Source organism: Protopterus annectens, chromosome 4.part1 (assembly GCF_019279795.1).
Source record: "Protopterus annectens isolate FY-2018-M chromosome 4.part1, PAN1.0, whole genome shotgun sequence".
In the NCBI taxonomy this organism is placed as follows: Eukaryota; Metazoa; Chordata; order Ceratodontiformes; family Protopteridae; genus Protopterus; species Protopterus annectens.
Window position 1 is genome coordinate 364,956,003 of NC_056734.1, and position 22,379 is coordinate 364,978,381.

Here is a 22,379-nt window from a genome sequence, read left to right on the forward strand (position 1 = left end):
GTAGATATTCGAATTCCTTACTGCCACAGTAGCTGCACCCTACCCATCAATCCCTCTAGTGGTGTATAGGGTTATTTCTTGTTTGTTTAGTTCAGGATGAGTACACTACTACTTAACTATTTAGCAAGAAAGTCCTGAAGATTTTCTACTCTGACTACTGATTTTCCCTACTCAGGACTGACCATTCAGCAGTCAAAGTCCCCCAGGGTCCACCATAGACTGGATTCTAGTCTCCCATCCTAACAAAATAATTCTCTCTGGCACTATCCCTGATACCTTTAGTGACCATTTCCCTGCTTTCATTCATAGGTCAGCTAACTCCACTCAATATCAACACCACTACATTCAAACTCGTAATCTTAGCAACTTTAACCCCACAATTTTCTCAAACATTTTTAAACAAATTAACTGGCAAATCCTAAACACTCTTCCCCTTGACAATGCTGTAGAACATTTTAACTCTGTCTTCCTAAATACTCTTAACTCCCTAGCCTCACTAAGAAACAACCGCATCAAAGCCAATTCTGCTCCTTGGCTGACCAAAGAAACAAAACAAATCATGCATCACAGGGACAAATCCTGGAAGTTTTATCAGAAAAATAAATTGTCTTCCACCTTGCTCCAATACACCCAACTCCGCAACCAAGTAAAAAAACTAATCACCTTGGACAAAAAAAAACTACTACAATAAACTTCAGTCCAACAATAATAAGAACCCAAAACAATTCTGGAATTCTGTTAATTCCCTTCTCCATCCAGGGTCCAGGAATAATCCTTGCTCTGACCCTTGTTTAACTGACATGGAGCTGAGCTCTCACTTCAACTCGTTCTTTACTGAAACCATAGCTAAGCTAACCAAAACTTTCCCAAGCAATAATACACCCAACTCTCTCTTGCCTTAACACCCAACAACCATAATAACTGTCCTTTTAATTTCCAGCTCAAACCAGTTTCAACCATTTTTATAAAAAGGCACTTATCCAAACTAAAGCCATGTTCTAATGCCCCTGACAACATCCCCTCCTCCTTCCTCAAATGTGCCGCTGAAGGTATTGCCCTCCCCATCTGTATTCTAATTAACAGATCCTTAAAAGAATCGTATGTACCCAAACTTTGGCGTTCAGCCTTCATTCTACCTCTTCACAAAGAAGGCAAAAACACCGCTGTTTCCAACTTCCGCCCCATTGCCCTACTCTCTCCAATATCTAAAATTCTAGAAAAATGTGTCCACCACCAACTTTTGCCTTTCTTAACTCAAAATCACCTACTAACACCCACCCAACACGGCTTCCGCCCCGGCCATAGCACCATAACTGCCTTACTATCCTTTCTAGAAACAGTCAATCGAGCGTGAGATTCTGGACTTCTAGTATCCGCAGTACTGCTAGATCTTTCTAAAGCTTTTGACGCTATCTCCCACACACACCTTCTCTTTCATCTCACCAATCTTAATCTTTCCCCTTCTACTCTATCCTGGTTCTCCAGTTACCTTTCAGACAGAACTCAAGCTGTGAGATGGAAGAACTCTACCTCCTCCTTCTTGCCAACACCTACCGGCATTCCCCAGGGGTCCATCCTTGGACCCATGCTCTTCAACATCTTTATTAATAACCTTGACACTGTCATTCCTGATACCACAGTTATCCAATACGCTGACGACTCTACCTTAGTCTGTGCCACCGCTAACCTTCCTGAACATCTGACTAAAACACAAATAGCTTTTTCCACTACAGAGAACTGGATGCACCAAAATCATCTCTCTCTCAACTTGAATAAATCTAAAATTCTACTTTTCCCTACCTCCAGGGCTTTCTCCTTTGACAAAAATGCTTTCAAAGTCCTAAGCCAAACCAACACTGCTATAGAAGTGGTCCCTTCTGCAAAACTTCTTGGCATTACCATAGATGAACAACTTAAATTCGATATCCATATACAACAAAACGTAAAGAAAACCCACCAAAAGTTAGGTATGCTCTACAGGAATAACCGCTTTCTCTCCAACTCCTCTAGGCATACCTTGGCAATTACCTACCTGCTACCCTCTCTACTTTATGGAGCCCCCCTTCTATCCAATCTGTCTGCTTCCAACACCTCAAAACTTGAAATTTGTTATAACAAGATCTCCAGATTTGCCACTAAATCCAAAACCTCAACTCACCACTGCCTTACCCTACAATCCCTGAACTGGCCAGAGCTCCCCAACCACCTAGACTATCTCCAACTAACCACCGCTCACAAACTAATATTCTACCCAGTTAAATGCCCAGCCTTAACTAACATCCTTCCACCATACATCCCAAATCGATCTCTTAGATCTGAACACCAAAACCTAATCTCCATCCACAAACCCAAACATCCCGCTGGCCAGCTTCTACTCTCCTTCTCTCTAGGTAAGAAATGGAACTCTCTCCCTCCCTCACTTAGGACAATACCTAACCCAGAATCCTTTAAGACCCAACTGTTCCAATACCTGTCATCCAAACGGAAATGTTCCTGCTTTCACCCTACATAATATCTAGGGAATTTTCCCCACTGAGCTCTCTATACTCCCTGCTCCACTCTTCCATCAAGCTTTTATTTCTATTCTCCCAAATTAGACTTGCTGACTGTCAAAGATCAAGCAAATTTGTCACTTGACTCCAAGTATGTAAATATCAGTATTGCCATGTTGCCATGGAAAAAAAAAAAAAACTGTGTCTTATGATGTACATGTATGCATTTGCATTTCCTGACTGTATGAATCTTACACTTGTATTTTACCTTTAACACTATGTAACCCTTATGGTATTGTATCGCTTTGAAATTCCTAATTGTATGAATTTTACTCTTGTATTTTCCTTCAACACTCTGTAACCCTTATTGTATTGTATTGTTTATGGAGATTTTCTCCCCGGGCCTCCACTGAAAATGGGCACTTCATGGCCCAGTGGACTTCCCCGGTAATCAAACTGAAATAAATATAAATAAATAAATAAATAAAGTAGCAGTATGGAAAGGAAACAGAGCTTTTGGAAGCTGTCCGGGTTGCTGTATCTTGGATAAGACACAACCCGTATAACCTAAAGGCTACTGCAGTGGTGAGGAATTTGAACTACTGTTACATTTAAGTGCAGCTTACACAAATGTACTTTCCAGACTCTATTTCAATTCCTCTTGTTTTTTCAGCTGTGGTGGATGTTTTTGTCACAGTCTGTAACTTGCCTGACAGCCAGCTTGCTGCCCCTAGAAAGCAGATGAGTTGTATAAAGTTCTTCAGTCTTTTATGTTTTTATACACTCAGATCTGACCCAGCAGCTATTGCTTTAGTAAACCCAGCTACTGGTAAACATTTGGTTAATGGAAATCCCGCTCCTTCTGAAAAGGATGCAAATGCTTTTGATAGATTTGATGATTTCTTAGAGCCCTTATCACTGAAATAAACAACTCAAGAGCTTAATTAAATACACCAAAGCCAGGTTTGAGAATAAATTAGCTACTCAAGCCAATCACAAGGCATTTTTAGTTACGTTTGTAATCTCAAAAGCATAACGCAGCAATGCACTAAGCTGATTCTGACCGATGTTACCTACATTGATGCTGAAGATATTGTGAACCTACTAGCCAATAAATTTAGCTCTAACTTTATCCCTATCTTTCATCTGTTCTTCTGTCCCTCAATATATATACCTGAAACTGACTCGCCTCCAGCTATCATACAAGACCAAGTCCCTGTAAATGTCTGTTTTTCAACAGTTAAAAAATAAACAACAATGGAGATTCTGTTTTGCTCGTCCTAAAAATGCTATCAGAAGCTAAAAATACTGCATTGTTGGGCCTGACAATATCCCTGGATGTATCTTAAATAGTATGAAGCACAATATAGCCACATCCCTAACTATGCTGCTCAGTCTCAGTCTCCATTCAGGTTTTGTATCAAGTGAATGGAAGGCAGCTAGAGTCATTCTTCTTCTGCATAAGCGAGGACCTTCCACAGACCCATAATTCTGACCGTCCTCATATGCAAATTCATGGAAAGACATATCATAGAATTGATTATTCAGGACACAGGGGACCTCCAAACAATAGACCCATTACAGTTTGGCTTCAACATATTCACTTTAATCTTCCTGTCACATTCAAGCTAAAGTTCTAAGGCATGCTTTAAATCATGTATCTATGCACTTAGTTTATCTATATTAAAAGTCCAGTTATGTAATGTTATTGCTTGTACCCAGGGAATTATACCATCCCTGGCTGACTTAAAAGTTCTTTCATAAATTTAGCATTGTTCTTGTAATCAGTCTTATCTAAGTTCATGTATGTTTCAGTGCCCCCCTTCCAGCTGAGATGACAGGATTTTTGCCCCGTGTATTCAGATGCAGGTGCCTGTGGTTGCCTGTATCTCAAACATCAGTAAATAAGATTCCAGGTCATCTTCATTGGTTAATTTCTTCATAGGTGGCACAGCCTTAGGGTTCAGAGCTATAGTAGCACAGCTGTTATTGTAGTTATATCAGCTTTTGAACAGTCCCCACCTGCAACTCTATGATTGTCTGTGATTCTGAACACCAGTTAACCAGACTAGGAACACAACAGTCACAGTACAGTTTGGCCAGTCTTTGGCCAGTTGCTGGTGTACACACCACCACTGTTAGCCGAAGAAGACATTGGATTCAGAATGTGTAAAAATACAGATTTATTCAAATTCCACAGATTAAAATATTAGCCCACTTGGCTTTCCAGTTTCAGAAATAAAACAAACAGTAGCTTCATAATGGTATCCAGTCCACACAGCCCTTCTTGGGTACAGGCTTCCATATAACCAAAAAGAAAGTTCCAGACTACAAGCTTCTGCCAGGCTGAAGTAATGTCTGCAGCTACTGGCCTCTCCAAGAACTTCCACAAGGTATAATCCATAGGTTACACTTCACAGGTTAGCCCCAGCTGAACTGTGTCTCGGTCTGTCCTTCCAGATTTCCTTTCAGATTATCCTTCAGTGAGGCACTAACCCCCTGAATTTATTACAGCAGGCTACACACTTTTATACGATAGTATATTCTCTATTAAGAACTAGTGATTTAGCTAATTGCTTTATGTTCCCACATGTCATACATTTTGACAGCACATTTCATGCACATTTTCCATAACCAGCATGTTAACAGTACATAGGTCAATTTACCTAATATACATACTTTGTCATATTAGATGTTTTCTTTGACGTTTTTCAAGATAATTGGGTAATGTGTTATGAACCCATACATGTTTCTGCATACCCGTGTGTATGAATAGGTACCTATAAATATACATACATATTACTATTGCAGTTCCTGTGACTGCTTTATACTATCACAAGAGCATTTATTAGAGCAGTCTCTGTCCGCCTTCTCTTGGCTACCAAAAAATAACTGAGAAAATCATGCCGTTGGATATCCTTTGCAGCTGGGCTTGTGCCAAATGGAGCATAAAACTGCTAAAAAGATCTGGTTAAAGATTGCCATTCAGCTTCAGCTTAATTACAAGTTGACATTCAGCTTCAGATTAATTACAAGCCACTTTCGTGGGATGTTTTTTCAGCATTGATCTTATTATTCACACATTTACTGTTTTGGGGGTATACCTCATGTACCATTTGCAAGCTTTATGTTTTTAATGTGTTTTCTTATACTACAGAATAATTAACCTATGGCAAATTGTCATGTTTCTTTTTGTCTTCTTTTGAATTTGAGTTATACTGTAGTAGTTCAGTAAAATGTTAAACTTTTTAATAATATTTTTCCTCCTTTTATCCTTGCCATGGCCATCGAGCCTGCATGTCTTGTTACCCACCTCATCATTAATTTCTTCTGACCCCTAGCATTCTAAGAGAGGGAAGTGAAAGCCAGCGATCATGACCATCATCCAGTTAGGATCAAGAGATTTTTTTTTTCTATGTTCCTAACATTCCACCTTTTTGGCCATAACTTGTTTGGCAATACCTGCTCCACTGGACCCAGGACATGAGTGCTTCCGCACAACTGTGATTCTGGCTAGGGTGCATCTGCATCCTTGGCAAGCTCATATTCTTCATATCCCATAAAGCAAGTGCTACAGTCATAGCCTTCCCCTAGGTTTAGCTCTTGTGGCTGGACTCTACCAGCACCTTCCACGCTGGTGTGTAACCCAGTGTCAACCTCTCATTCCCATCCCTCCGTAGCTAGCTTCTGCAGTAGTTGGAATGCTGCGTGCGGAGTAATCAGGCCAAAATCATATGCTTTGCAGAGTTGGCCTAAAGTTTTTTTTGCATTCTGTGTGCTTTTATATAGGTTGGTTTTAGATTTCAGAATATCTTTAGTCTTCTCCAAAATATTTGTTGTTAAGCTAGCTCTTTTCACTACTTCCTAGGTACCAGAAAAATGCAAAAGTAGTGTGCATAGTGCAAATTATTTTCTAACTAGGCTCTTCCTGAATAGTCATGGTTTGCAATCACATGCCCTTTGGGGTGCCAAAAAAGATAGATCAAGAGACTGACATCTACTAGTAGCTAATATCATTCATAGTAGGACCTACTGCAACACTAATTCTGCTATTCAAATTTGTTCAGTTATAGTGCAGTTGTGCTATACTCCCATATTAGGTCGTTTGTGAAAGGAGACCTTCTATAGTGCATGCTTATCATCCTTTTGCTATCTCACTACATCTAGATGGCCTTTCCATGTATCTTATGTACTTGGATTTTTAATGCATGTTAAGCAAGCAAATAATTTTATGTTCTTGTGTTTTGTTTCTCTACCTTTCAAGTCGTGCTTATTCAGTGCATGAAGGGCGCACTGGGAAGCACCGGGGCTGGATTCACCTTGGTAATCTGGCAAGTGACATCATGAAATGCACCCCAGACACAGGAGCTACAGAAAGTTCTGTTGATAAAATAAAAAAACTGGCAAATGACAATCAGTCAGTCAACCAGTAAATAACCAGAAGAAAACATTCTAACCATTACCTACTATAGAAATCCTCCTCAGACATCTGCTATTGTGGTGACTACACATCTATTTTTGTACTGAATCTAGATGCTAAGCCTATTGCTACGTGCTGGATTCCTTTTCAAGACATTTTATTTAGTTTTGTAATTTTTGGATGATAACTTTCCCATTCCTCTACCCTGCTTTGTTTGGTTATTTTGACTTTGGGTATGGAAGTTTCAGAATATGTCTAGAAAGTCCATGTAACTACAGAACTTTTAAAATAGTTGATATGTATGTCAAATGCACAAAATGTAGACTTTGGGGAATATGTATGGGGAATATACAACAGAAAGAGTTCTCACTACACAAATGCAATGAGTTGTTACTTTTCTTCACTCTAACATAAACCTGGCTGTTATTGATGACGTGGATATGTTGTTTTCTGTACTCCACTGCATGCATATTGCCACAATAGCCTGTATCTGTGTTTTTTTCTGTGGAAATCCAAGGCGTGTCTAATGCTGGTTTCAAATATTAAATTTCGTGGTTCAAATATTAAGATGTTTAACTTAAAATTTTTGAAACAAGTTTTCTTAAATTGTTCATACTTTTTATCTCTTCAAATCAGTGGAGAATTGCATGAGAGAGTGTCCAAAATTGATAAACTGAGGAAGAGGTTTGAGATCCTTATGGTTGCCATGGCACCACCTGAAGGAGAAGAAGAGAAGTCGCAGGCATATTATGTGATTAAGGTATTCTGTGTTTTTAACTAATTCTCATTAATGTCGCAAATGTGTTATTAATTGTTAATTTTACTGTTGTTGAAAGAAATTAAAGAAATATCCATGGCACCAAAGCCACAGCCTGTTAAAAAAATTAGATATTTATGTTTATTGCCTTTGCATTGAAAAATATGTCTTTATTCATACACTGATATTATTTTATAACTTGTTCCACCCCCTACAAAGTATATGACATGACTTACTTTTCCAGCCAAGGCTGTTTTCCTGCAGTACCTAACAGTATTTCATGTTGCTTTAACTTTTCCCTGAGTGTCCTTTTACTACTGATTTGGAAGTGTAGTGATTTGAAACCACACTTTCTTTGAGTAGCTATTAAAGTAGTTGTCAGAATGTTACTTTAAATTACATTGTTTGATTTTTTTATGGTCACCTGTAGTCTTCTAGAGTATGTTCTGAGATCATCTTTATGCATGAACAATTAAGTTTTAATATACTTTTATGTAGCTAACATCTCTTCCACCAGTTAGTGACTGTGGTATCTGAATTTTCCCTTTACAAAAACATTGGCCTTTTGTTTCCTGAAAAGTATCACAAAACACTGAGAACTTGGATAAATTCAAACAGGTTGCTATTTTAAAAACTTTCTGGACAACTGTCTCAAGAGATACTCAGAAAAAGTTTGGTTTCAGTGCATCACATTTCTAAATCAGTGGTAATGGGACACACACAGTAGGAAATGCAAAATGGCGTCATAGTGTCTAGCACTGGAAAAAAATCCTTAGCGGTTTAAAAAAAACATACGAGAAAACCTGTCCCAACCAAAGTTTCATTGTGGTCTTGGGGCTTTAGTATTGAATTTTATATATGTAGGATATACTGTGCAGAATTCAGTTATTAAAGCAATAATCCACGACTGTGTGTTGGTATATCAGGATTTACCCATGGTTGGTGTGGCTTTATCATGAGGGCAAAGCCCGAGTGATTAAACAAAACCAACCATGGGTAAATCCTGATATACCCACAAATAGGAATGGACTATTACTTTTATACAATAACATTATTTACGAAAGAAATAGCTTATTTTTCTTAAATAATGCGATTATACAAGGGCACTTCAGTCTTCTACTGCATTGTCTTCGCTATATTGCTGTACTATACATGCTTATGAGACTTACTTTCCCACACTTGCACAGTACATCAGTGCAGGATAAGCGATGGAGAAAACAGAATCTCCATTGTTTGTTATTTTTTTTTTTTTTAATTGTAGAAAAATAGACACTTACAGGGACAGCACAAAAATTATGTGGAAAATCAGGTATGTTTCTGTTTTAGTTTTGCAGAACATACCTGATTTTTATTATATAGTTTCATAGATTGTTACTAGGATAACAACCACTAGGTCCCTTACAATGCCAGCAGCATACTGCAAACCATTTGGGTCCCAAGTATCATATGGGGGGGCTGTTGTTAATGGGCAGGTAGCTAAGTATTTGTAAGGGGAGGTGCTAGTTAGGATAATACTTTTTTAACTGCCTCTATCCATAAGGGACATGGGGGCCATACCAGGGGTAAATTTACACTTTGCCATCCAATTGTCAAGGTTTTGTTTGAACAGGATTAGGGATGAACTCTGTTTTACATGGATGGGGAGCCTCTTCCATAGTGTGAGGATTATGTGGGACACATATATGTCTTTCCGGTTTCACTTCATAATCTCAAATTACTGAAATGCCGAATTTCAGTAACCCAAGACTATAAAGTCGAACCATTCACAATACCTAAATCCACAATCCCGAATCACACACATACATACACCATACACCACATAACACACACACCATTCCACCCACAGCACACAAACCACACAACACTACACTACATATAAGCAGGGGGGCAAGCCCCCCCCTGCGCCCCCCACAACCCCCCTACTTATATATACCAACTCCGAGGATGTACATAACATAAAAAACCTCACACCACGCTATCCTCCACTCGCTCGCACACAAACACCAACAAATCCAACACTCACACCTCCCTACCCTTACCCACACATACAGTGTACAAAAACATACACAAACACTCACTCACCTGCAATCTCAGGCACCATAACACTACACGCGATGTACCGGAAATGCATAAGCGCATATTCGAGATATTCAAATTCGCTCTTATGCACCTTTGACATTATGGTTTTCGCCTTCATGGCCTCAGGTTACTGAAATTCGGGATTTCAGTAATTCGAGATTATAAAGTGTAACCGTCTCTCCAGCATGTTCTGTTTATATCACAAGCAAAGTTCAGATCCCTGGAGCTAGTGTTTCTGGTGCTGTTTGTTTTGCACATGTGCAACAGATCAATCAGGGCTGGGTCTGAGAAAGCCCTGTAAGTCAGGCAAAGATCCCCTGTCATCAGTCTGTAGGAGACTGAATACAGCGACATAGCCTTTAGGTGATCAATGTAGGACAGAGTATTCATGTCCTGAATTCTGCTGGTGAGAAGCCTTTGTGGGTGTTCCAACTGTTGCAAGTGTCTGGTTAGATACATGCCAAAGGGGGCATTGTATTCAATGATAGGTCTGATAAGGGCCAAGTCGAATAGTATTATAACTTTCTTGGACCTGGATGCCATACCTTTATCTATAAGCTGGACGACGTAGAGTATTTTCTTATTATCTTAGTTACAGCTGAGGTGGCTTACTGGTAAATTGCTTTGACTATGGTGTGCAGGGTTCTGGGTTCAAGACCTGCAAGGGCCGTTTATCTTGGGCTAAGCTTATATAGGCTCCAGGGCTGTTTGCCTAATACACACCTATGAACCTATTACATGTTGGTCAGAGGCCAGATTGCTGTTTATATATGTTCCCAGATCCCTTACTACCGGGTTGACACCTAGGGGTATTTTATTGATGGAGTAATTAACTTATTTTGACAGTTTCCCAAAGGGCATTATAATGCATTTTTAGCATTGAGTTTTAGATCATGTCTTTCGTGTTAGTCATTTGTCTGTGTTAAACCCACTTGCAAGATGTTTATGTAATGAGGGGAATCTATAATATCTCCCAATTTACAATCGTCTGTGAACTTGGTGAGCCAGAGGCCATTCCAAGAAGTAGATGCCAAGTAGAAATGAGCCCAGCATGGATCCTTGGAGGTGATATTACCGATCCTTCTTTGGTCTTGTCTGTGAGCCAGCCAGCAATCCAGTGAGTTATGTAAATGTACACACCTAGCTCAGAAAGCTTGTCAACAATGCCTGAGTGGAGTATTGTATCAAATGCCTTAACCAGGGCAAGATACTTGGTAAGCACTGTTTTACCCTCGTCCATTGCCTTGGTGACCTTCTCAAAGAAGTCTACCATGTTAAGTAGGCATGACCTTCCCTAAACAAAACAAAATTTAGATGGATAAAGTGTCTGTAGGTTGTCAATGTCCTTATTTATCATTTTCATTTGTTCCATGGTTTTGTGTATTAGGCTTGTTAGACTGATAGGTCTGTAGTTCCCTGGATCAGTTGATGGTTCACCGGTGTGGAGGGAAAAGACTATTGCAGTCAATATATCCTGTTTCAAGGCTGTAGATGAGTGCCTCAAGTGGTCCTAATAGGTCATGTTTTAGACCATTCAGGTGGCAACTAGAGATGGTGTCAAGACCCATGGAGATGGTGTTCTTGGCTTTAGTGAGTGCTGCCCAGCACCTTGCCCCTGCTGATAGCTGGACGAAGTTTGTTGGAAGGGTTTTCATGTGGTGGAGCTGGAGTAGGGGGATTGGGAGAGGTAAAGTTTCAGCTGAATTTATAAACCAGTAAATTTGCTTTGTCACCCTGATCAGTGTGGATGGTAAAATTCACCACCAGTTCAGCTCACTGTTTTGTGTTACCTGTACGATTCCATGCATAGCTGAAGAGGACCTTTTGGTTGTCCTTAGCCTGCAAAGCTATCCTGACCTCTTATTTGGCCTTGTTGGACTTAATTAGTCTTCTTAGTTTCTTGTTTAGTTGTATAAGAGAATACTTGTCTTTAAGGGAGTTGCTTTTCCTGATTTTGGCCATGATTTTTCTTCTTTTATTATATACCATGTTTAGGTGAGTATTCTGCCAGTGGGGCTTGTTTTTAGTGTTTGTTTTGGGTTTTTTCTGGTAGGTACAGTAGCCTGTATGCAGCCATTCACTTGTTTGATTCTGAGAATGATTCTGCATAGGCAACTGTAGTCTCAGGATTAGGGGGAGCTTTGAAATATGACAAACTGTCACTTAATGGCATGTAGTTTACCTTTGAATATTTCCTAACCGTTACTGGTTTAGCTGAATTTTCTGGGCTGATTTTTACTTCAAATAAGACAGCTTTGTAATCCAGCCTTACTAGTGAGGACATGACTTGGGGGGGGGGGGGGGGGGTGCAACGCTATCCCATGTTGGTGAGTTCCAGATCCATTATATTTGATGATCTGATTGGAGCATGCACTATCTGTTGCAGGGTGTTTGTGTTAATAATGTCCAGGAGGTGTTGTACCACTGAGTTTGCGGCAGTGTATATTTCCCAGTGTGTAGAGGGGTAGTTAAAGTCACCCATGAATAGGGTATTTAGTTGGATAGTGAGTGCCTGTAGTAGGTTTAGGTAAGAGTCATGAGACTCTGCGGGTATAGATGGTGACCTGTAGCTAGCCATGATATTGTAAGGGACCTTACCTATGGTGACTTGCATGTGGATGAGCTCCATGGTGTCATCCTGTTTAACCAACATGGAAGTATGTTTGTTGCCAACATAGACCGAAGCACCTCCACCTTTTGCCCTAGTCTGTGATGTTGTTGGTCTAAATGTGTGGAAGGCACTGTAGCCTTGCAGTTCCGGAGTACTTTCTATGGCTTTAAACCAAGTCTCGGTCACCGCATATATGTCTACATTCTCCAGAGTGAGGAGGGCGTGAAGGGTGTGGAGTTTTTTGTTTAGGCTCCAAGCATTGAGCAGTAACATGTTAAGGTTGCTTGTACACTTTTTCATTGTGTTGGTAGCTTTATCTTTTTGGCATAGCCTAAAAAAGACTCTAAAGGGTGGATAAAGTTTTAGCCAATATCCAAAAGCTTGGGTGGACAGTTACAATCCATCTTTGGCAAAGCATTGTGGTATTTTGACCATGTTCTCCCATGCTGACAGATACTGGTCCCCCCTGGAGTGACATCAGAAGCTAAGTCGATTATTAAATTCAGTCATATTATGTTTATACTGTGGCATCATTCTTGGTGAAGGTAGAATGCTGCTCATTGCAACCTCACATCTCTCTGTGATACACAGTTCAATTGATCCATTATGTCTTTTTTCATGTAGTCCAATGAGTTATGTCTCAGGTCATTTGCACCCACATGGACTATGATAGAAACACATTGGTACCTGTGGTGCAGTAAATTGAGTGTGTGCATGATATTGCAGATCATGGCTCCAGACAGGCAGTTAACCATTATCGTCTCCTTGTCCAACCTGGTGAGTGGGGCATCTGTGTGTCACACAATGGAGTCCCCAATGACAAGAGTATTAGGTAAAGTGTATGCTTCCCTTATGGGCTTTGCATTTGGGGAACCATTAGTTGTAATCTTATGTGTGACGTTTGGTGTTGTTTTTGGCGCGTGCTTTAATGATTGCTGAAGAATAGTGCTTCCATTAGATGGCTTTGAGATTTGGGAAGGTTTCTTTGAAGCGCCTTATGATAAGACATTCTGTGTGTGTCATCAACAGTATGTGTGAGGGATGTAGTGTGAGTATTCCTGACAACCTTGTTTGTATGTGAGATTTTTGCTTACAGGGAAGTTGTGTATTTACATGTCTCGCATATTGTGTTATTTTCCTTAATGACTAAAAAGTTGTCTGAGATCATGAGAATTGTCATAGGATGACCAAATCTACCAAGCTGGCTACAGTGACATTTGGAAATTGTATATCCATTTTGTCTGGCCGTGTAATAGGGTTGGCTGTTTAGGATTAAGGACTGAGTTCTAACAGGGGTCTCATAGAGTAGTTTCTGGGGTTAAGGGCAGGGTGTTCTATAATGCTAGGATAGGTATTGCTATCTGATGCACAAACTAGCTGCTCTTAGCTTATTTCTGCACAGTGCCACACTGTTTAACAGATTTTACGGACACACTATATTTTGGTGTGCCCTCCAGTATAAGCCAATAGAAAAGTCTGTCCACTCAATGGTATTTCAGCAGTCAGACTTTTTTCCTGTTGGTATATGCTCAATTTACAAAAGGCATGTTGGTTGGGCTGTCTAGTCAGCATGCTCATTTTTGAATAGTAATGAACTGTTATTAGATAAATGGTAATATGCTTCAGTACTTGATTATCTACCTTTATATGACAATGATGTTATTTTTGTGACTGCCTTCTTTATATCACATTTTTATATTTGTGTGTTTAGTTTTTTTAACTTTTCAATTCATTTAAATGGTTTACGGTTTTGTATTACTTTTTAATGTTTTTTCAACAAGAAACATCTTTATTAAATTATCACTTATGACATAGGCAATCATACATTTCTATAAATGAAAACAAACCATAATGACATATTTTAGTTGCAAACATTATACATCACTTATCTAGTCAGTCATTGACAGTCAAACATTATGTAGCTCACTCAAATGCTGCTTTCTTTTAAGCCTCATACCTCCTCCAAAACATTATTCTGCATGTATTATTCTCACAGTTCCCATTTTCTATGTAAATTGCTCCTACCCTTATTTAAATATCCCAATTCCAGTTGTTTTATCTCTGTTACTATATTCACTACTTCTAGTACAGCTAATTTAGAATTTGATTTCCATTTTCTAGTAATTGCTTTTTGGCAGGCGCCATTATTAGACTCAGCAAAGCTATGTCTAGGCAATTCCAATTCTGTATCATAGCTCAAAAATAATTTTCTTAGTTATACCAATTTGCTCACCAAGTATTTCTGAAAGAGTAGTCTGCAGATACTTTTTAAAGTCTGCCAACTCATTACACTCCTAAAAATATGTTCCCAGTTACCTGTTTCGTCCCTATCACACCTCCAACATTTGCTGTCTACCTGAGGAAGAATTCTTTGGAATCTACTTGTGGTATAAAATACCTGTGTGAACACTTCCAAGCAAAGATCCTAAATCATCTAGATTTTGTTGCATATTTGAGAATTATACACCCCCTCCCATTGTTTCTTTATGAATTGCATATCCAATCTCTCTTCCCAGTCCTTTCTAACCCTCTGATTGACTCTTAAAGTTATGCAATATTTTATATGCTCAACTAATTATCCATTTTTTAAGAGCAGCTGCTGTTCTAGATTCTACCAAAAACTCTACCAGTGCTGGTCTTTTGCTTAGGATCTCCCTATTTCTTTCTCTTTGCCTTTACTCTGATATCAATCCTTGATAGGGAAGACAATATCTCACCTGCAGTCCAAATAAATTCTTGGCCTCTTCCCATTCTATTACCTTTCCCTCTCAAATAATTTGCTCCCAATACCTTGGTTCCTTTGCCAGATTTCTTCAGTAAATTCCACCCCCTCTCTCCTATTGTCTGTATCCCTAATTGCAGTCATCCCCATCGGCAGAATCTCCTTTCTCCATTCCCGTGTTGGCTTAGTTATTGGAATACTTTCTGCTACTTTATGAATATAATATGTATGGTTATTGTTATTCTCTTTAAGGATCTGCATCTAAAATCCCAGTCTCTCCTTGTGTCTTGAGCTTCCCACCTGTTTTGTCATCATCTATTTCCACTTTGAATTATAGCTCTCTGCTTGTGTTATATATAGGAGCTGTAACTGTGTAGTTCTGAAATACCCCTTCAAATTAGGTAATCCCAAACCACATTGTTCTAGTGGAAGGATCAACTTATCCATTTATACCTTTTCTTAATTTCCATATTTCTCTGCTTTATACAGATTTTCATACAATTTCCAAAATCTTTTAGTACCTCTACAAGATCTGTGGTTATCTTCCTTGTTATAGGCTCCCTAAGCTTGGTAACAACCCTTTGTACTTTCTGCTGCCTGAGTTGTTGTGCTAAAAGTTTTTGTGCTCTGAAGTTATTATCAAAAAACAGTCGCTTAACAGCAGTTTTTCTAAGCTCATGCATATTATCGAGCTAATCCCTTATTTTCTATTTAGCATTCTGCAATTGCTTCTCCTCTTGTTCTGTGAGATACCCCCTATTCTGCAGTATTTTAACCTTTTCGTTCCCTCTAAATAATTTATATTACTTGTTAGCCATATCTCTCTTTCTTTCATTACCACCCTATTGTTAAACTCCACTTTAATTTTATCCCACTCCATAGCTATATTTTCAGAAGAAATTTCTATCTTCCCTTATAACTCCTGAATAATTTCTACTACCCATTATTTAAATTCCTCTCTTTTTAACAGATATGTGGGAAAGTGCTTGTGTCTCATTTTTTATTTCATTATGCTGCATTTTTATTTTAGTTATTATTGGTGTGTGTGATCTGAAATAGTTATTGGATGCATATCAAAACTTTCAATAAAATGCACTTGTTCCTGTGAAATATAATTTCTTTCTAGCCTAGTGCATTTTTTGTACCTTTGGGAAAATATGTAAATTCACTTCAAATTCCTACTACTGAACTCACATCTTCATTGCCAAATATTTTCATAAAATTCTTCAAAAATCTACCCTCTTTTGTTATATTTTCCCTTCTGGGACCCCAGATACACCCTCACTGCTGTAAATCAAATTCCAGTCCCCACCTTTAAGTAATATTCCCTGCTGAATGCTGATTATTTCTCCCAAAATTTTCTTAAGCTCCAGTATAGCAGTTTTAGGTGGAATATAAATACATGCCAGTGGAAACCTCCCTTGCCAGTAGCCTCTTAGTGCTACTTGTGATGATATGGCCAAGTGCCAGCATAGCCAGCTGGAGTTTTGTAAAGAGGGATATGTCCCTTGAATGTCAAACTGATTTATACAAGATGCTTTTGTTACAAGTGTATTAAAACTGTATGTTATTTGCATATCAAACTGATTGTACAGATGCTTGTGCTAAAAATGTATTTGTGAGCTTTGCTTGTGTTGAAATGTATCAATGGTGCAACCTGATGAAATGAAGGGAAATGTACATGTATTATTGTAGCTGATTTAAATGTATATGTTTTAATAAAGAATACTGGCACAGCAGAGGTTAACTTTAAGAAAAATAAGGGAAATGTAAATGAGTTGTTAAGTCATTAAAAGGCACACCACAGTGCTGAATAGGACCAGAGTCGCTGGGTCTGGAGAAGAGCCTTTGTCCATTAGCTCAGTGAAAAGAGGAGGCCCCAGGCACTGCCATAAACATTTGGATGAGTATTGTGGCTGTCTGTGCTAATTTCCTGTCTCAGCGTCGGAGAGGAATACTGTGAGAACCTAGAGTCAGATGACAAGATGAGGTCATTCTGCAACCCTTTTGGAAATTATATTTTAGATATTACAAAGAGTAATCTCAGAATATTCTGTTTGGGAAGCCTGACTAGTAAGACCCTCCCCCACATCATCTTGCCTTGCGGTAGTAAGTAACTTAACTAGGGAACAGTAATTATTTTAGATTCAGTCAGGAATTTAGTGAAGCTTAGTTTAGATATTGTTTTTCTTTATTTGTCTGAGTCTGTCTTTCAATGTTCTTTTCAATATTTCCTATGATCTGACCTCTGTGGTTTACTGTGAATATATATTCAGTACTTTCATGTAATTTTATTATTTAGTATTAAATATGTTTAAAACTTTTATTGTGGCTGGTCCTTGTAGAAAGTATCTAACCTTTGAGAGTACTTGTATTTATTTGATGACACAGTGTAGGCCACTCTAGAAGGCCTAGGCATCTTGCCTGACTACTACCATTTGTATTAGTATTACTATTACACAGTATAATTGGATACCCTTTTAAGAGCCTTATAGTAACCGACTGGTGGCTGTGATAACTACCTTATAGTCTAGGCAAAGTTGATACAGCTGGTAATCTGTGCCAGCCTTTCTCAGGTGTGTGTGTGTGTGTGTGTGTGTGTGTGTGTGTGTGTGTGTGTGTGTGTGTGTGTGTGTGTGAGTGTGTGCGTGTGTGTGCGAAAATTAAATCTTAAAGTGTGTGCGTGTCAACTACTTAGAGCAGGGAACAGATAGCACAGTGGGTTTACAGAGAGGGTGCTGGAGGACTTGGCTTGGACATTCGGCTGAGGACCTAACCCTACAGCTGTACCAGTGCTTAGTCTTATTGGGGACCTGAAGGGAGACCGATATAGAGACATTCAGACCCTAGGCTGAGTGTGTTCCCTGTGTGCTCTTAAGGGAGATTGCACTTGATGCAGAGAGGTCTGCATCTGGAAATAATGAGGGTATCCATTTGTATTCAAAGTGCACGTCCCTCTCCAGTTTCAGTGGTGAGGATTCAGGTTCCTTTAGATTACTGGCCCAGTGTGGGGATGACACATATTGGTAGCAGTGATGATCATCACACTATATATCTACCATTTTAGCCTTTTTTCCTCTTCTTTCACTATTGGAGCTTCTCTTGTAATTAAAATAAGTACCCCCCTTTTTCCTTTGTCCCAGATTTTTTCATGAATAACCATGCTGAAATCATTCCCTTATCCAGTTTACATGCTAACTTCTTTCTAAATGTGTCTCCTGTAGCATAGCTATTTACAGTCTACATTTTTAATATAGTTCACTATTCCTTTTGTTCATATATATGTGAGACTATTTACATTTAAAGATAATATACAAAGTGTTGTCATTATGTTAAGAAGTTATTATTTCCAACTGTTATGTGTAACAGCTTTTTTAAATGTTTAGTTTATTTTTTTATGTTACATGCATACACTAATGTTTGGCAGATTGATCTTTTATACAGTTGTTTCTTGTCATATCCATTTGAACCTATGTTACATCTTACAAAACTTTTTGTTTTAGCGAAAACCTTCAAACAAAAAAAAAACAAGCATACCCCCAGAACACCTTTAAAACATGTTATACTAACACACACAACTATATACATCTTCAAAATAATAAAGTTTAACCCTCCTAATAGGAGCAGCCACACTCATAGACTTGAAATAACCTAAAAGGAAGGTTATCCATGCTAAGACGCATGGTACAGACAATGTTTCTACTTCCACTAAGTGCTCTGTTTTTGTCTTATCTTTATTCCTCTTTCAGATTAAAAAAACACTTGAATGGTTTCAGAAAACATTATATCCTAGCCACTGAAAGAAAGAAGTATTCAGTTTTTATTACCAATTATCAGATTGTCTCCGAAGGGACATGAAAACCAGACACATAGCTGCCTCTACTACAAGCTCTCATTTACTTGCCAGAGGAAACCTTTTTATTATATTTGGTGTTTTTTTTTATTTATTTGCTTCCCCTTAAGGCTTATTACTAGAGCAAGCCAAGGGCCTTAATCCAGTCATTCCCCTATACAAGAATGAGAAAAAGCACAAATATTTTTCTTGTAAAATGCTCTTTTGTCCAGCTCTTTCTTCTTTTTTCACATTGCAATGCCTACATTTTTTAACTCGGTACATCCAAGTGACATCTCCAGGTAGATCTGCAGTTACCTCCTACTGACGCCTCTAGTCATCAAATATTGCTTGTTCATATTTGCATCAATAATTCTGAAACTATGCTATGTACATGGTTTTAAAAAAATTCATCTTAAAGCTTATGCAATGGCAAAGTCAACTGCATTAAAATTTGACCTTTGTCTAGGGAAGTTAAAATTATATTAACTGTTATATGATATTAATTTATATAGATATAATTTTCATATTTTTCTAAATATCTCAACAGCCAAGTAACACAGAGAGAACTCCTTAGCCCCATATGAAAGCTTTTAGCTAGATGAATAAAATGTTGGTAGCAGTATGTGTACAACTTGAGTGGTTGCTGAGGTATTGTAAGTTGTTTACAAAATATTATAAATGTAATAGTTACTGTGTTTACTGTGACTTATAAAATTTGGTTTAAGACCTAGAACCTAAAGAATACTACCACTATAAAAAGAGTTTGTGCTGAATGGTTTGCCATTTACACTTCTTGTATAACCCCTATGGTTCCAGAGATATGAACATTTGTTTGAAAAGTGAGGACATCATTTGATTCTGTCAAAAATGCTTAGGCTCCGCCCATTGGACGTTGCAGTGCAAACTTCCTGAGCTCCATTGGAGTGAATTAGTTAAAAGTGAACAAGAAGAAAGAAAGAAGGGGAAAAATTGTACCTGTTTACTTAGTATTCCTATTACACTTAAAATAACTGAGAAAGCTTTACTTTATAGCATGCATGTTATGTCATGCACTATAAAAATACTACTGTTAAGAACAAAATTTTGTTTTACTTACAGTGAACTCTTTCCCATCTTTTCCCCTCTCTTAATGTTCTTCCAAACAATAATGACATGAAGTAGGGTATATGCTTTGTAGTCTCCTACAAGTATGCCAAAGTCAAAGAAGTCCAATATTTCCATATTTTCTTCTTCTGTCATGTTTCACAAATGTAATTAATGCTTTGTAATCCCACATTTATTTGTCAGTTTCCTAGTTGCTAGTTTTCTTCTTTCTGATCTCCATCTCCCAGATCCAGTCTCTGCTTCATTTCCAGTGTACTCCTAGTTCTTCTAGTCAACTTTTGTGCTTTTTTCTCTTTCATAAGCAATTTCATTTGAAACATTGGATATGGTTTTGCTGTCACACTCTCTCTGTGGGCTTTATTGCCAGAAGAACAAGGAGGAGAATTGCCTTCTGTTTGATAGCTAACTTTTTATTGGACAAATTTTTGTTTTTCCTCCTTAGAATGCTCTGCATCAAAAAATAATTTTGACCCTCCAGGAAATAATATTCTGAAAATAGTTGGATACAGCAGCCTGAATTTCATACCTCCTTCTTGACATTCCGTGATTACTGGAATAAATTTACTCCTCTTCTGCCTGGTGTACAGTGAGTAAGCACTTTTCATAAACACAGTCTCTCAGTTTTAGTACGTTGCCCTTCTTCCACAGTTTTGTCATAATCAACTCTTTCAGCTGTTATGATTGCATCTTTACTATTAAATCTCTAGGTTGTTTTCTTATGGACAGGTTTGGGGCATACACACGATGTGCCCTTTCAACTAACAACACCTGCTGTGGAATACCAGTGCAGTTACTTATTTGTGCTTTCATAAAATTAATAACAGTCTGTTCCTTCTACCTTCTCTAGTACAGCAGAAAATCTCAGGTTTTCCCTGCATGTGCCGTCCTCTCATTCGATTATATTTTGAAACATCTCTTCTTGAGCAGTCTCATACTCATCCAGCCTTTTCTTCATTTCAACCTCTGATTTTTTTTCCAGTTTTATCACCTCATCTGAGTATCTGTTGAAAGCTTCTTCCATTTTTTCCAGCCTTGTATTATGTCAGTTGATATACTCCTTCAGTGTTTTGTTTATTTATTTTTATTTCAATCAGCTCTGAGTACATTCAACTTATTTTTTTCCTCTAGGTTATTGGAAGTCATGTCTTGCACCAATGCTGGAGCACTGCTTTTTGCTGAGCAGCTGAACAATTCTTCCCTGTCAATGTTTTCTCCTCACCTTTTACGATTGATTTTATTTCATGTTCTCTGAATTTCTTTTTTGCTGGCATCCAGGCAGTGCACTTACTAGCCAGTTACTGAAGTTTACCCAAAAGGACAAGTTCACTGGCTCTCTTTGCTGAGTTTCTGTTTTCACACTGGGAGAGCTGAAATTAAGCTGTTACTCAATGGACAGCCATCTTGGAAGTCCCCTGATTTTGTATTACTTTATTTCTTTTTTATAATTAAAACACAAAGGAGATTTTTCCTAATCATTACTACTTTTTGTGGATATATATTTTTTTTATTGTTTTGTGCTTTTTGGTTATTGAGTTGTGGCTTTTGTTAGTTGGTATGTTTTAAATTGGTTTGATGTGACTTTGGTGCTTGTATGCATCTACTTTCTGTTGTTTATAGTTAGAAACTGTCTGATGTAAGGGGATGTCTGGAGATATCTTTTTTAAATTTCAGTGGGACATTTATTTTTCAGTAAACAGTTTGTCTTATTCAGGGTCATAGGGGTTTTAGACCCTGCCCTAGTAAGCTGTGGGCTTAAGGCAAAGTGTCAGTTTTATGTTTTCATTTTTGTACTTTTGGTGTGCATGTGTGTGCAAGTGTTTTAATATGTGCCTGTGAAGTGTTCTTGGTATTGGGTGATTGCATGGATAGTTCAGACACATAGATTTGGTGGAAGGTTAGTGTGAAAAGTTTGATCTAAGAGTCCACTTGGATAGTAGTCATTTATTCATTTGTCATGTCCTGTAACTCGTCTAGTACAGATACAGATTCTTAGTTTTAGCACTTAAATTTGCTTATTCATGCTCAGCACTTGTTCAGAACTTGTAAGCACTAAATAAGCTACTAATTACTATAGCACTCAACCGTCCTCATTACCTACAGGAAAACAGTTTTTGTACTTACTTTTCTCTCTTGATTAGAGGAAAAACAGCTCTTGTATTCACTTTCCTCACTTATCTAGAAGAAAATAGTTTTTTATTCAGGCATGTCCAAGGGTCAGCTCCCAGTGTTCTCTCCTGTCTATCTGATGAATCTGGACATCTTGAGGCAATGTAGAAATTGCTTCATGTATACAAACAACCCTCTCCTCCCACACAACACTACAACCTCTGAGAGATGCACTTATCTAGCCAAACTGGAG

At 38.2% G+C, this 22,379-nt stretch overlaps 1 protein-coding gene across 1 annotated transcript in view; it reads left to right on the forward strand.

Moving 5' to 3' along the window:
* CCDC39 (coiled-coil domain containing 39) overlaps positions 1–22,379 on the forward strand; it is a 1,972,012-nt gene that overhangs the window by 1,371,265 nt on the left and 578,368 nt on the right. The window contains exon 14 of the mRNA XM_044070181.1: positions 7,549–7,672. Within this exon, the coding sequence (XP_043926116.1) occupies positions 7,549–7,672 (124 nt within the window). The remainder of the gene's footprint in view (positions 1–7,548; positions 7,673–22,379) is intronic.